At 43.8% G+C, this 16,694-nt stretch overlaps 1 protein-coding gene across 1 annotated transcript; it reads left to right on the top strand.

Moving 5' to 3' along the window:
• Positions 1 to 258: 258 nt before the first annotated feature.
• LOC310859227 (rac GTPase-activating protein 1) lies at positions 259 to 16,635 on the top strand (the record flags this gene model as incomplete). The annotated part of the gene is made up of 16 exons (XM_083765629.1): positions 259 to 337; positions 2,573 to 2,775; positions 3,747 to 3,883; positions 5,077 to 5,152; positions 8,025 to 8,078; positions 8,250 to 8,348; positions 9,819 to 9,963; positions 10,152 to 10,324; positions 11,879 to 12,040; positions 12,640 to 12,735; positions 12,836 to 13,034; positions 13,349 to 13,454; positions 14,730 to 14,862; positions 15,833 to 15,935; positions 16,306 to 16,420; positions 16,546 to 16,635. 16 exons carry the CDS (start codon positions 259 to 261, stop codon positions 16,601 to 16,603), a joined length of 1,938 nt encoding a protein of 645 aa, XP_083621755.1. The 3' UTR covers positions 16,604 to 16,635.
• Between the last annotated feature and the right edge of the window lie 59 nt (positions 16,636 to 16,694).

Genomic DNA, 16,694 nt, shown 5'->3' with positions numbered 1-16,694 from the left:
CCATGGGGCGCTGTTGCGCAGTTGCAATTGAGGAAAGATCCAAGATGGCGGAGAGAGTAATTTATATTATCAGTTAATCAACTTTATCCAGGGGGTAGGGGTATTATCCTCTATGGTATTATCATTTGATTAATGCACCCTCCCCTGGCTCCCTTTCTATTGTTAATTGCAGCCAGGTGTGTCTCGTTGGATTTGTCGTCATTTTGCTTTCATTCAGCTTGCCTGGGAGTTAAGTTGTCCTGGGATGGTTTGTTTGCGATGGCGTTTTATCAGGAGATTCTCCGAGAACTTCTGGCCATGGTCCGCCAGAATTCTGATCTGCAGGCCTCGGACCTCGGTGAGAAACTTAATAGTAAATACTAAACTTATTCTACTTACTATTTTATGAATACAATATGAATCAATAAAACGGGTCTACTTATTCCGATTATGAAGTTCAAACCCCTTTCAAAACATAATCATAAGGGGCCCTTATGATTATGTTTATTATTATTATTATTATGTTGTGTGTACAGCGGCCCTTATTAAGGGCCGCTGTACACACAACATAATAATAATAATAAACTTTATTTGTAGGCTATAGCACCTTTCATACATAAATGCAGCTCAAAGTGCTTCACAGGGCAGGACACAAAAACAGAGTACAATAAAACAAGTAGTTAAAATGATAGAACAATGGCAAATAACAAAATTAGAGTATAAAAGCATAGACAAAAAATAAATAAAAACACCACATGCAGAGGACAGGACAGGGTAGGAACGCACATATTAAAACTAAAAGACATACTATATAGGCCTAATTAAGTTAAAACGGCTAAGAGCAATAACATTAAAGGCAAGCACAATATAACATACAACAAGTGCTTATATAGTGTAATGGAACAAATGTGTTTTTAAAAGATTCTTCAGTCAACATGAAGCATGTGTTGGTGTGTATGTGTTGAGAATGCGTTTACTGTTTTTGTATTGCACCTGCTATATGAGGTTACCTCATTCTAATTCAACCTTTAACCTAGGTTAGCTCTGGTCCATAGCTCTAATGCCTTTCTTTAACCTATAGGTTAGCTCTGGTCCATAGCTCTAATGCCTTTCTTTAACCTAGGTTAGCTCTGGTCCATAGCTCTAATGCCTTTCTTTAACCTAGGTTAGCTCTGGTCCATAGCTCTAATGCCTTTCTTTAACCTAGGTTAGCTCTGGTCCATAGCTCTAATGCCTTTCTTTAACCTAGGTTAGCTCTGGTCCATAGCTCTAATGCCTCACTTTGCAATGCAATGGAATTATAGCTATATGGACCAGAGCTAACCTCAGGTTAGAATTTCAGGAAGTGCACCCACCCCAGTATTCGGATGTATTAGGATGTTTATATTCATTCAACAGCCACCACTCCCCACTCACAGGTAGTACCCCCCCCCCCCAAAGGGCATGTGAGCTCAAACCCACAATTCAACATTTAGGTTTTAAGATGTTGATATTCATTTTGTATTCATCCTTAGGACCCCAAATCACACCTTGGAAAGCATGAGTGTCTATTTCACTGTGTGTTTTGAGTGTTTTTTCACTGGGGGGTCATATTTTGACAGCCTGTCATAATTTGACCCCCCAGTATTCGGATGTATTGGGATGTTTATATTCATTCATCAGCCACCACTGAACAGGTAATCCCCCCCCCCCCCCCCCCCCAGAGAGGCCGTATAGGGCCTTAGTCCTACTCCTCCTCCCAGCCAACACTCCCCACTGACAGGTAATCCCCCCCCCCCCCCCAGAGAGGCTGTATAGGGCCTTAGTACTCCTCCTCCCAGCCAACACTCCCCACTGACAGGTAATCCCCCCCCCCCCCCCCCCCCCAGAGAGGCCGTATAGGGCCTTAGTCCTACTCCTCCTCCCAGCTCCAACACTCCCCACTGACGGGTAGTTTGGGCATGTGAGCTCAAACCAGGGGGGCAGTCAGACAGATCATAAACATGGTCATGAATACTTTCTGCTTCCAGTCACTAGTTTAAAGTCTAATTTCTAATGTCATAATATTGTTTTTGGAAAATTATGGCCCCACTTATAATTGTTTTTACCATAAAGTCGCGTATGTTCTGAGGGGTGTGGCTACCGTTACAGTCTATGATCGGGATTCCTCACCTACTCGAGTCAAAATAAAAACCAACTAAGAAGAAGGGGGGAAGTCCCGCCTTGTTGTCTGGGCCAGCCAATGGGCCAGCTGGGCCCAAACGGAGCCAGCCAATGGGCCAGCTGGGCCCAAACGGAACTAGAAAGATGGCGATGTACAATTCAAGGACTGACAGGCTTCATTTTGCGTTCATGTTAGACCCGGGGAACGCTTTGTCCATATTTTTTACAGTCTATGGCTCAAACCCACAATTCAACATTTTGGTTTTAAGATGTTTATATTCATCTTGTATTCATCCCAGACCCCAAATCACACCTTGGAAAGCATGAGTGTCTATTTCAAACAAAGTGTTTTTTGTCATAATTTGACCCCCCAGTATTCGGATGTATTAGGATGTTGATATTTAACATAACCACAAACGGTACATGAGTTATCCCCTCTTGTTAATTGCAGCATTCAAGGACATGGTGAAGAACTTTGAGGCTCTAAGGAAGAAATGCCACCATGCAGAGCATGAGCTGAAAGCCTACAAGGAATGTCTGGTGAATTCTGACGTGGCCAAGGCGGCGCTCGAGGTCCAGCTGAAACATGCCCGAAACCAGGTGGACGTGGAAATTAAGAAGCGCCATAAAATGGAGGTGGACTACCAGAATCTGGTGAGTGCCTAGAGAAATGAGCATTGTGCCTGTCACAGACATACGCAGAGCAAGTTCAGTCGGGGAAACCTTGTTGCAGTCGCTGCTGGCCGTTAATTGAGCCGCCTCAGCATCACGCTCTCATCCACATGATTCACTCAGCCAATCACACACTCACTCCATCCTCATACCGGCTACATTAGCTGGAAGGTTTGCATTCTTCCTCCTGCTTGCTTGCTTGCTGCTGCTGTATCTGCGTGCTGCTGTATACAAACCTGCTGCTCACCCTCCTCCACCCCAGCTACCACCTGTTGTTCTGGATCTAATGTTTAGGTACGGGGGATTGGGAGTCCCTATGGCCGCCTTGGCCGGGACTGATGCGCTTGATCTGAGTACCTAAAAAGCAGATCCCATTTCTCGCCAAACCATAATAAGCATATCGCTCATTTATATTCAATAAGTATCTATTCCATCCATTCTTGAGTTGTCCTGACTGAACATCAGTGACATTCACTCACCAATGTAACCTCAACCTGGGGATTACTTCCCCCAACGTCCGAATTGTGGGGAAGCTTTAATTGAAAATAGCAGATCAAGCTGCAACTCGTTGTGAGCTTGACAATCGGCTATTTTCAGCGAAAGCTTTCCCCACAATTAGTTAATTCAGGCCAGGGGTTCCTTTTCTAGATAAGGGCTCACTTGAAAATAAAGCCCACATATCTCACCACTTAATACAGCAGTCGAAGAAGCCTTGGTTTCATGTCTTTTCAGTACATAATTTTGATCGATTGTGTCCTGGCTTTGTTCAATGAGACCAACATGGTAAACCTAAAATGTCCTATCTTATCAATATTTCTTTGTTGACACTATTTCTTAATGTTTTATCATGGAAGTCTTAGTCTTTTTGCCATTTATTTGGGGGTCTACAACGCTCTCAGCCCATCGGTGAGCCCACAGGTTTGGAATCGATGCTGCCTTAATTGTGTTTGCAGGAGAGACGGATGCAGTTGGTCTGTGACATCCTGATCCATGACACCAAAGCCGTGTCGTGCCTCAATGATGAGCAGAAATCCCTCCTCGCCCGTTTTGACAACAGGGTGACCAATGTCAACCAGCTTTACGGGAAGCGGTAATGTATTTCATTTTTAGCCGTTTAAAGAAAACCCCAGTGAATGTTGCTTCTAGAGATGGCCGACGTACAGACAGGTGGTCGGTCACTCATAACTATGTATTTGTAGTGGCCATGTGCCCCTTCTGTCTTAAGCTGGACCAAGTAGACCCAAACCAAGAGAGTGCATAAGAGCCCACCAACCCCATCACTGTAGGAGTCGAGCATTCACAGTACTGTTCTATTGGTGTACTGTATGTCATATCGTCTGTCGGGTGGAAACCTCATACAGTATGTCCAAAACTGTTACTTTTCAGGATTCAAATAAAAAATGGAAAAGGTCGCAGTTTCTTTTTTTTTTTTAAGATATTTTTTTGCGGCTTACGCCTTTATTGATTTTTTAAGGGACAGAAAGTAGGCTGACAGGAAACGGGAGAGAGATGGGGGGATGACATGCGGTAAAGGCCGTGTCGGGTCCGGGAGTCGAACCCGCGGCACACCGCGACTGGATCACCAGTCCGGTGCCCAGACCGTTATGCTACGGCCTGGGCCAAGGTCGCAGGTTAAGCAAAAGAAAAGTTAAAATATGTAGATGGGCGGTTTCTGCAACGATATGCCAGTTGAGTCTTCGTGACTGAACCATCCGTGCCCCAATAATGAACCCCTTTTTTGTCACATCTTTGTCTCTTGCCATCTTGATCCAAAATCAAGGTCAACTGCGCCAACTTAGCATTTTCATACATGCCACACAACATGATAGGATGTTAATGTTTTTTAAGATTTGTTTTCTGCCTTTATTGATGGTATCAAGTGAAGACTGATGGGAAAGGGGGAGAGAGAGAAGGGGAGAGACATGCAGCAAAGGTCGTCATGAACGGGAATCGAACATGCAACGCGCTGTCAGGCCAAAGCCTATGTGTGGCATGCACCCCAGACTTTTCTTTTTCTTTTTTCTTTTTTCTTTTAGGTTATTCAGGTTGTTTTCTTTTAATTTGTCACCCCATATTATACCCCTATTATACTGTACATAGTCTGTGACTTCAGTTGTGTAATATTGTGACATATTGGAATCTTCTGGTCTTAAATGCATATATATAATGATACATTAGTTTGTCACATCATATTGTTGTACTTTTGGCTAAATACTGTACCTCATTACATTTGATTTTGTCACACCTCTACTAATACATGCATGGACTGTTATGTTCCCACAGGCTCAATGTCATCGATGAGTCCTCCTTCCTGTCTCACTCGGATATCAGTTATGATAAAACGGACGATGACCTGCTGGTACAGTATAACCATTTTCTTTGTATGTTTATTTGAGCACATCAGTTTACAGTATACACATACATGTGTTTATATCATTACATTGTAACCTCCCTGTGCTTTTAAAAAAACCAAATAATAAACCACCTACATTCAATACATTCAACAGTACAAAACAGTATAACCATTTCAAGCGAGATATAATATATTTTATTATGTAATCTTATATTATGTAATGTAATCGTTGCTGTCTGACAGTTGACTCTATTGTCTTTTTGTTTTACTTCGCTTCGCTATACAACAGTCTTCTCTTCGGCTTTTCCCTACAGGGGTCGCCACAGCGAATCCTCTGCCTCCATCTCACCCTGTCCTCTGCCTCCATCTCACCCTGTCCTCTGCCTCCATCTCACCCAGTCCTCTGTCTCCATCTCACCCTGTCCTCTGCCTCCATCTCACCCTGTCCTCTGTCTCCATCTCACCCTGTCCTCTGCCTCCATCTCACCCTGTCCTCTGCCTCCATCTCACCCTGTCCTCTGTCTCCATCTCACCCTGTCCTCTGCCTCCATCTCACCCTGTCCTCTGCCTCCATCTCACCCTGTCCTCTGCCTCCATCTCACCCTGTCCTCTGTCTCCATCTCACCCTGTCCTCTGTCTCCATCTCACCCTGTCCTCTGTCTCCATCTCACCCTGTCCTCTGTCTCCATCTCACCCTGTCCTCTGTCTCCATCTCACCCTGTCCTCTGCCTCCATCTCACCCTGTCCTCTGTCTCCATCTCACCCTGTCCTCTGTCTCCATCTCACCCTGTCCTCTGCCTCCATCTCACCCTGTCCTCTGCCTCCATCTCACCCTGTCCTCTGTCTCCATCTCACCCTGTCCTCTGTCTCCATCTCACCCTGTCCTCTGCCTCCATCTCACCCTGTCCTCTGCCTCCATCTCACCCTGTCCTCTGCCTCCATCTCACCCTGTCCTCTGCCTCCATCTCACCCTGTCCTCTGTCTCCATCTCACCCTGTCCTCTGCCTCCATCTCACCCTGTCCTCTGCCTCCACCTCACCCTGTCCTCTGACTCCACCTCACCCTGTCCTCTGCCTCCATCTCACCCTGTCCTCTGTCTCCATCTCACCCTGTCCTCTGCCTCCATCTCACCCTGTCCTCTGTCTCCATCTCACCCTGTCCTCTGCCTCCATCTCACCCTGTCCTCTGTCTCCATCTCACCCTGTCCTCTGCCTCCATCTCACCCTGTCCTCTGCCTCCATCTCACCCTGTCCTCTGCCTCCATCTCACCCTGTCCTCTGCCTCCATCTCACCCTGTCCTCTGCCTCCATCTCACCCTGTCCTCTGTCTCCATCTCACCCTGTCCTCTGTCTCCATCTCACCCTGTCCTCTGTCTCCATCTCACCCTGTCCTCTGTCTCCATCTCACCCTGTCCTCTGTCTCCATCTCACCCTGTCCTCTGCCTCCATCTCACCCTGTCCTCTGCCTCTATCTCACCCTGTCCTCTGTCTCCATCTCACCCTGTCCTCTGTCTCCATCTCACCCTGTCCTCTGTCTCCATCTCACCCTGTCCTCTGTCTCCATCTCACCCTGTTCTCTGTCTCCATCTCACCCTGTCCTCTGCCTCCATCTCACCCTGTCCTCTGTCTCCATCTCACCCTGTCCTCTGTCTCCATCTCACCCTGCCCTCTGCCTCCATCTCACCCTGTTCTCTGTCTCCATCTCACCCTGTCCTCTGTCTCCATCTCACCCTGTACTCTGTCTCCATCTCACCCTGTCTTCTGCCTCCATCTCACCCTGTCCTCTGTCTCCATCTCACCCTGTCCTCTGTCTCCATCTCACCCTGTTCTCTGTCTCCATCTCACCCTGTTCTCTGTCTCCATCTCACCCTGTCCTCTGTCTCCATCTCACCCTGTCCTCTGTCTCCATCTCACCCTGTCCTCTGTCTCCATCTCACCCTGTCCTCTGTCTCCATCTCACCCTGTCCTCTGTCTCCATCTCACCCTGTCCTCTGCCTCCTCTTCTCTCACACCAACTAACATCATGTCCTCTTTCACTACATCCATAAATCTTTTCCTCTAGGGCCAGGCCTCCTTCCTGGCAGTCCCAACCTCAACATCCTTCTGTACCGACATACTCCCTATCCCTCCTCTGTCATAACATGTCTAAACCATCCATGGCTTCATCTCCAAAACATCTGACATCCTTCGCTATACGACAGTGAAGGCGGATCTACAAGCTCACAGGGCTGCAACGCACACGTTGTGAGCTTATTGTCGCCGATCATACTATTCTGTGAGCTTGTAGATCTTTCATGACTAAATAATCACATTGGCTCCATTGCTTGCAACACAGGTTATTTCTTTCCCCCCCATTTTCTGAAAAGTACGTTTTTGACATCCCGACAGTGATGATGGCCTACTGTGTACTCACACACATACTGTACATACTTTAAAGGCCTGTCACAATTATTAGATCATCGCAATTATTTGAAATAATCACAATTCTGTTTCCATGTTGAAAAATGTTGATATACATTTTCCAAAAAATAACAGAAATTTCAGATCTACAAGCTTACTTATGTGTCACTTCGTGGCACGTTGCCAGCTATTTCCTCGTATTATTTATTTAAAGTGTGAAATGATTAAATATTTCAGTAATTTCTTCAAGATATTTGTCATATGTTTTCATTACAAAGGCTTAAAAGCAAACAGAATTATTGGATGTTCAGTGTGCCCAAAACACAATCACAATTATTTGTAAGCCAATGAATATTGTCAACTTAAATTGTTGTAATGGTGACTGCCTCTATGTACTGTACATGCAGTAGAGCAGATGTGACGCAGCGAGCTGTGGAAGGCACCGCATGACCTCTGACCTTTCTTGTGAATCAATTCAGGACCTGGACACGACTATCATTAGACCCCTGAGGTCCAGGGCCAGAGAGAGGAGGGTGAGTGACTATCTTCTCACAAAGCATGAATGGAAGCATGAAATTTTATTTGGAAGTATATCATGTCACAACCCCATAGACCCACTATCAACCCCATAGACCCACTATCAACCCCATAGACCCACTATCAACCCCATAGACCCACTAATCCACGTTCCTTATGTTTGACAGAGGTCATCCATGGTGCCCTCTGTATGTACGGCACCCTTGCGGCGGACGAGGATGTCCAACACATTTGGAGAGTTCCCGGACAGACCTGGTCCAGACATGGTGAATATGGAATGGTTATTTGACTGTCAATGGCTGCGGTTACATGAGGGCTTTTTCATTCAGAATGAAAACTTCAGAATGAATTCATTCAGAAGTAATGTTTTTTGCTGCGTGTTTACATGGGAAAGGTCATTCCGAATGAGTGTTTACATGGACAATACTTTAAAATCCCATTATTTCATTCCACATCAGGTTTGGGGCTGGGAAGGCTTCTGGTTGGATAGGGGGCGGGCGGATATGTTTACGTCCAGTGGTGGAAAGTACATTTACTTTAGTACTAAAGTACAATTTTGAGGTATTTCTACTTTACTTTCCAATTGTTTTACTTTTACTACACTACATTTCAGTAAAACAAAATAATAATAATAGAAAAACACTTTTATGCCGTATTACTTTATATTTGATGTATCCTGTAGCCTATGAGAGGTTTCTAATATAATTTCTTAATATAATTAATCGCAAAACAAGAGCATAATATAGCCATACCAATTACATGGAAACAAGCATGCACAGAAAGACCAGAATGAACTTCAATCCGAATGAGTGTTTACATGAGTCCACAATTGTTTCAATAGGATTTAAAAATGGAATAAACCGGTCAGTTACATCAGATCTAAGTTTAAATCAGATTGACCATTTTCATTCCGATTTAAGTTTTTGTAGGTGTTTACATGAGAACTTTTAATAGGATTTAACTTTTATTCTGAATGAAAAGGGGATTTAACTGTCCATGTAAACGTAGCCAATTTATTGTTCACCTTCATTGTCGGATAAATAGTTCATTTTTGCATTACATCAAGCCTTTTCATGCCATTAAACTGAAGAATCGTGGGTCAACCACCACCAGAGAGCGCGTTCCGTGGAACACCACATTCTTTCATCTTCCATCTTTTGCTGATTTAATAATATTTGGCCACATTAAGGAAGAGCGGATGAGTTCGGGAAAGGTTGTGTTCTACCCACTTAAGTGAAACTAGACTGGCCTCTGAAAAACGTGTAGTGGCTTTTAACTCCGACTATTTAGGTCATTTTAATCGGGTTATACCTCTCTGTTTAAAGATTCGCAACTTGCCACTTATGTGGGAGATGGGAAGAACTCCCAACATAATTAGTCTTTGGGCTCTGAAAGTTCATGCTTAATGTTTCAGTTAGGTTAGGTTATGTTTCAATGTTTTTCAGTTTGGTAAACTTAGTTCCAAAATAGTAATAATTTAAAATATAAAATGGATTCATTTTGTTTTGTTTCCCCATTGAGTGCTTGTACATCTGCCATGTTTTTCTCTTCTCTTCTGGGGGTCCCTGGCACAAAACATTTTCAGATGGGTGTTGCAGTCCTGTATTTGCATTACACATTAATTTGGAATGCCTGTTTATATGTTCATTTGTACTTATGGGGGGGAAAAAATAAGAATATGGGCTGTACATACCCTCTTATCTAAGAACCCTTCTTTCTATACCCTCTGTGGTCAGGAAGTGGAGACCACTGTGATAGCCACTGTCACGACCCCTGATAATAAAGGCCCAGTTCACATGGTGATCAATTTCACCCAGGAGACCCACGAGAGGGAGAGGGTACCCGGCATCATGATAACAGAAGAACTGGTTTCCTTCAGAGGTGATCATTACACACACCATTCGGTTTCTCTCCGAGGATGTTTGTTTTCTCGTTGTGCAAGACGATGTTTGGTCCACCACAGACCACTATGGGAATGGGAAAATGTTTAAAAATGTATATCGTTGCTCTCTGAAAGAAACCTCCTAGAGCTATAGTTCAACTTTTTGTGTTTTTCCGTAAATGAACAGATGAGGACCCCCGTAATCTTGAGAGTCCAGGGGTCCCGGCCCCCTCTGTCCTAGGGGACACTGCGCCATGGGAGACGGTAGCAGAAATGGAGGAGACTACCATGGAGACGGAGGCAGAGATGGAAGAAGCCGTCATGGATGAACCTGTGAAGCACAACTTCCAGACCAAAACGGTATGAACTTTTTGACAACAAACCTGACTGGTGGGGAAGAAATGCCAGTCGATCTTTGGGCAGGATTTCCTCTTTTGTCAACGAAAGTGCTCTCAAGAGTCAAGACTCTAGCCAGAGCCCTGATTCAATGCCACTTTGATTATGATTGGATGTCTTGGTTTTCAAACATCTCAATGTCACTAAAAACAAAAGCTTCAAGCCTCCCAAAACAAACTGATATTCTGCCTTAAGCAAACTATTTTTGGCCTTAAACCCCATGTCAGTTTGGGATGGCTCAGGGTAGAAGATGGGGTTAAGCAAATATCACTGGGATTGTAAAAGGGACAATACCCTCGAGTCGTACCTAGAACAGTTTATTTCAAAATTGGCCTGAGAAAACCTCTATCACATCTCTTTTGTACATGGGGCTTGTATTTCATGTATTGATGTTCATTTTCTATGCTATGCTGATGAATACACAGGACCACAATGGAAACAAGTCCCCTGGACTTTTTGTGTTATCCTTTTTAGCTTTAATGTCTCACTGTACCACGTACTGTTTACATATCTGTATTATTATTTCGTAGTATAGTATAGTATTCAATTAGAAAAAAAGATGTGGTGGGGAAATATTTTAACCCATTTGCCCACAATAGCTGATCCATAAGGCTCACATTTATACCACTACTTGGTACAACTTTATTTGTGTATAGCACCTTTCATGACATGAAATGCAGCTCAAAGTGCTTTACAGAACAATGGAGAAAAAAAATAAGGGAAGCAAGGCATAAGCATTAAAATAATAGCGGTAATGCAATACAGTGAGGACATTAATAACAACAAAGAATTTTAAAGATAAACTAAAAGTAAGAGCTGTGCTTTAAAAATGTCTACAGAGGCTGCCTGTCGAAGGTAAATAGTGGGAGTTTGTTCCACGCTATATTCAGTATTTTAGCCATGACGTGAGCGCCCCCTCCTGAGATACTTCCGGGTCCCACTTTTGTGTCCCCATAGTTATACTGTGACGCTCCGTCAGACTAAATCTGAGACGAAAACAACCACGAAAGTCTCATTTTACCGCTTTCCTCGCAACAACAAAGCCATGCTGCTCTCCCAAATCTGGCTGTGACAGGCCGTCTGCCCCACACGGAATACTATCGCCATTTTATTTCATTGTGTCAACTAAATCCTCATTAATTGCAGACTAGATTCAACATACTCAAGCCTGCACACATTCTAAATATGCCCCCGAAATATTGTACTGAGCAAATGGACTGTTACCACCTTCAATAATAATGATAATAATAGTCTTTATTGTCTCCACATCATATATTTTCTTTGTCATGGACACTATTACAAAACATTAATAATTATACTCGAGTTGGAAGCATTAAGACCCATTATAACCCTCAATGGCTTCCTTTCTGAAAAAGAACGTCATTGTAAAAAGATTCACACGTTTAGATATTCTATTTACAATGAGATGCGGACGGGAGCTGGTGCCACTTGGGACCCGGACGTGACGTAGCACTACAAAATGACGTCGGACTTAAATACTGAATTGGCTCTTCCCAGGTGATCCGGCCAGAGACGTGTGTGCCGTGCGGCAAGAGGCTCCGCTTCGGGAAGATGGCGCTGAAGTGCAGAGACTGCCGCGTTGTCGCACATCCAGAGTGCAGGGAGATGTGTCGTGAAGGCTGCACTCCTTCTAGGCCACAGAATCCTCGTGGACAGCAGGTGCGTGGACAGTGTGGTGCTCATTAACCCTCACGTCAGTCGGGTGGAATCAATGAAACCAGTGTAGTGCATGTCCAGAACAGTTTGTTTTCAGGAAATTGGGGTGGGTTGCGAGGGGGGGGTCTGATCCATATGGATCCAATTGTCACTTAACCCATTTTGACCTGGGAACGATTCTATAAATGTCTTCTAAATGTCTTCTAAATCAAGACAGTTTTCTGAAAAAGCTATGTTTCTATGTCAGTCGATTTTTCTAAAATAGCAGACCTACAAGCTCGTAGCGCGCCACTTGGTGGCGCGCTATGAGCTTGTAGATCTGCTATTTTTCAATAGCTAAATTATAACAATGTTTAAAACACCAAAATGGGTTAAGTCGCTCTGTGCGTTTTTATAAATATGCAATCAAAGAAAGTTAACCACTTTTAACCTGGTCTCTATTTTGGAGCATTGGATAAAAAGGCATATCTTGCTGTGCCATTTTAGCCCGTTTTCACTAGGTTTTTGCAAACTGACAATAGTTCATATACGTTTATATACACGGTAGTTATTTTTTCTTTTTTCGTATTTATCCAATTATAAAATGTGACCGTCATCTTCAGGACACTCTGGAGAGCTTTGCTCCAATAACCCATCCGAGAGTCCCTGACTTGGTGGTGAAGTGTGTGAGTGAAATTGAGAGAAGGGGACTGAAGGAGGTGAGTGTCCCAACAGTTTAATCCACCTCTGAGATGCGTCCGTTTATCAAACGACACCACTTTAGCGGCCTAACCCCTTGTGCCTCTCCCCGTGTGACAGAGAGGACTGTACCGCGTCCCCGGGAGTGATCGCTTGGTGAAGGAACTGAGGGAGAAGTACATCCAAGGGAAAGGAACACTTTATCTCAGCGAAGTGGAGGAGATACACAACATCTGTGGCCTCCTGAAGGATTTCTTTAGGAAGCTGAAAGAGCCACTGGTCACCTTTAAGCTCCATGCTAAATTAATGCTGGCCGCTGGTATGTTTTATTGTATAAATAAAATAATCGTCCCATGCAAACCTCTCCAGAAGATGGTGGTAGGGCTGCAACTATGGATTACTTTTGAAGGAAGAACATTTCCGGCTAGAGACCCTAGGTTGAAAGTGGTCAGCCTTTTGAAGACGTAACGCCCCATTGATGCTACTGTATTTATATATAATTCTTTAGATTAAATTGAATACTGGTTTGATTTGCTGTTGCCACCAGTCCAGTAGTCTGTAGCTGCAGCTCATGCAGTGGAGGAAAACTGTGCCTTGTGTGCTCATCTCCATGTGTGCGTTTGTGTGTCCCAGAGATGGCTGATGAGGAGACTGCTGCATCCGTCATGTACCAGGCCATCGGAGACCTCCCCAAGGTCAATAGAGACACTCTGGCCTTCCTCATGCTTCACTTACAGAAGTAAGAGCTGTTGTTACAGGGTGCATCATCGCCTCTGTCACATAGCGTGTAAGCCTACTTGGACAATGTTCTTTCAGACAAACGGCATTCACTTGGGGAATTCTACTTTAGGGTAGAAAAGGTAGAATGCAAGGCAACTTCTGCATCAGTATCAACTTTGTCATATCACGTGTTTACAGGTGTAAACACTTAAAGGGGGATGAAACCCTAGTTAGTTTTTCCCAGCCATTGTAACAACAAGGCAGGCTGCATAAAGGGCCTTACAAACGGGGAGCGATAAAACACTGAAAAAGCTATGTTTCTATGTCAGTCGTTCTTAAATTTAAAAAAAATAGCAGACCTACAAGCTCATAGCGCACCACTCTCCACACCAAAAGGGGTTCCCGCCTAAAATGGGTTAAGCAAAAACCATTTATGCTGGTAGAAGTTTGAGGTTAGTCTGTCGGAAGTGTGTGACTATTTTTCATAGTCAGGAGACCATGGCTTGTATTGGAAAAATAGAGCTGATCAGGACTGCAGAAATGCCAAGGAAACCTTGAATGATTTTATTCTAGCTACCTGAGCAGCATTCATGATGAATCATTTTATTCTAGCTACCTGAGCAGCATTCATGATGAATCATTTTATTCTAGCTACCTGAGCAGCATTCATGATGAATCATTTTATTCTAGCTACCTGAGCAGCATTCATGATGAATCATTTTATTCTAGTTACCTGAGCAGCATTCATGATGAATCATTTTATTCTAGTTACCTGAGCAGCATTCATGATGAATCATTTTATTCTAGTTACCTGAGCAGCATTCATTCATGATGAATCATTTTATTCTAGTTACCTGAGCAGCATTCATGATGAATCCTTTTAGTCTAGCTACCTGAGCAGCATTCATGATGAATCATTTTATTCTAGTTACCTGAGCAGCATTCATGATGAATCATTTTATTCTAGCTGTCGGGTGGAAACCTCATGTGTCCAAAACTGTTACTTTTCAGGATTTAAATTCAAAACCGGCAAAAGTAACGGATCTACAAGCTCAAAATGCGTTGCTTCGAGCTTTTATTTCTGCTACCTTTGATGCTTTTGTGGGACCCTGGTCCCTGTAGTATCAAGTGTGTATATACACAGGGTGCAGTACAGTTCAACATGCTGTAGTGTAGATCTCTGGTAATGACGTACAGTAAAACACCAGGAAGGTGCTGGACTGGTAGCATGTTACACTTTGACCTCACAGAGAAATGACCTCACAAAGAAATGCATTCTAAATGTGCTTTCCAGGGTCATGAAGAGTCCCCTGTGTCAGATGGACAAGAACAACCTGGCCCGGGTGTTCGGACCTACGATTGTTGGCCATGCGATGGTGGATCCCACCCCACTGGTCATCTTGAGAGACACCAACTCCCAGCCTAAGGTTAGAAACGATATCACCCCGCACGGCGCTGGCCTGTGGTATTCCAGCTCGGCTCGGCCCGGCCGGGCCCTGTCCGGCCCCAGCCCAACAAGGTTATGAGACAGACATGTGAGCATGTCATACAGCGGAGCATAAATTAAGGATTACTGATTTCATCGAATAACTTTGCATTGATTGAATAAAAATAAAAGCATAGAAGAGGCCAGTTTAACCCATTCTGACCGGGCACCCATTTTGGTGTCAGCATCATGTTATGCTTTAGCTATTTAAAAATAGCAGATCTACAAGCTCATATCGCGCCACCGAGTGGCACGATACGAGCTTGTAGGTCTGCTATTTTTGAAAAATCGAAGAGCGACTGACATTTTTAGAATCTGATCTCAGGTCAGAATGGGTTCATCAGACCAGTGTGTGTCCGGCGGAAACCTCGTATGAATCTGATCTCAGGTCAGAATGGGTTAAGTACAATGCACGACTTGTTTCCAATGGGGTCCTGAGTATAACATTCATAGAAACATTTACTGACGGAAAAATATACTATTTAAAAACCTAAGTGAGTACTAATCAAAAGAAGATTATGTACAGTAAACTGTTTAGGGATGCATTTATAGTGATATGCCTTGGACTTTTAGAGCAGTTGTTTTGAAGGACTGTAGGGATTCACACTTTTGTGGTAGGGCATTCCACGTTTTGTCGCATAACAGTAAAACAAATTTAAGCCCTTGTTCGAGCCAAATCTGGGTTGAATGTGATTTGTGGAGCAGTTGGAGCTCCCTCTGGTGTGTTTGTGGACATGTTTAACATTTTTAGAATCATCATTGTCACATCACAGTTTCACAAGTGAAGAAGTTGGTGAAATTAGTTTATGGGTGTCTGCAGAGGTATTTCTAAAAGGATAACTCAGAAAGCCCTGTGGGTTTGGTTCTATTGTGGTCCTGTATTACCGATTTCCCTTGGATCTTCATCTCAGGTTGTGGGACGCATGCTAACATTCCCCGAAGCGTACTGGAAGAAGCTGTCCATGGTGAGGGACACTCCGACCATGTCCTCAGGCGGAGCTAGCCGTAACAATGGTACTTACACATGAGCTGTGGTCATTCGGGTTGTACCGACCACAGGGTTTTGAATACTTAGTTCAGTCATTTACTGTCAATAGCTCTCAAACATGTTCAGGTCAATGTTGCCCAAACTGATGCATACTAGGTCGTAAAAACCCCATTTGAAAATATTTGAGCGTTACTACAGAATCAAAGTGTTTTATTACGCTTTCGTGTATGTCCTGGTTTTAAGTTTCTTTTACTAAAATCATATCAAATCTACCACTGTCTTTATGGGAATATAACAGTGGAGAAAAAAAACGTATTGCGTCACTCTCATTGTCATTTATATATATATATATAGCAGACAACTGAAATGATCTTCACACATCTGTTCTGCTTGTAGCCGTTTCCACAGTTTATTTTGATCCTCTCACGTCCCCGGAACTGGGCGCGCACCGGAATGCTGCCAACACCGGAACTCTGGGGGGAAGAATCAGGAAGCTGGGCCATGCCTTCATGTAAGACATCAGCCATTAATATTAGTGTTGCATATATCAAAGCTTGTAGCACATCACTTGGCCCCATGCTGCGAGCTTGTACATCTGCCATTTTGTTGAAATGTTTTGCACTTGTCGTCATCCAGATCTTCTGGTGGAAAACAAAGAGCAGACCCAGCAAAGCGGTTCTTCCCCCCCACATGACGTGACTCCTCCCCAGCACAGACTCCTGGCTCACTGGCTCTGTTACAAACCAATAATGTTTTAAATAATTTGATAAAGGCTAAAATAAATA

Source organism: Protomyctophum parallelum (genome assembly GCF_964188405.1).
Source record: "Protomyctophum parallelum genome assembly, chromosome: 5".
NCBI classification, from domain to species: domain Eukaryota; kingdom Metazoa; phylum Chordata; class Actinopteri; order Myctophiformes; family Myctophidae; genus Protomyctophum; species Protomyctophum parallelum.
Note: the sequence above shows the minus strand (reverse complement) of the source record. Positions and strands in the feature narration are given on the sequence as shown.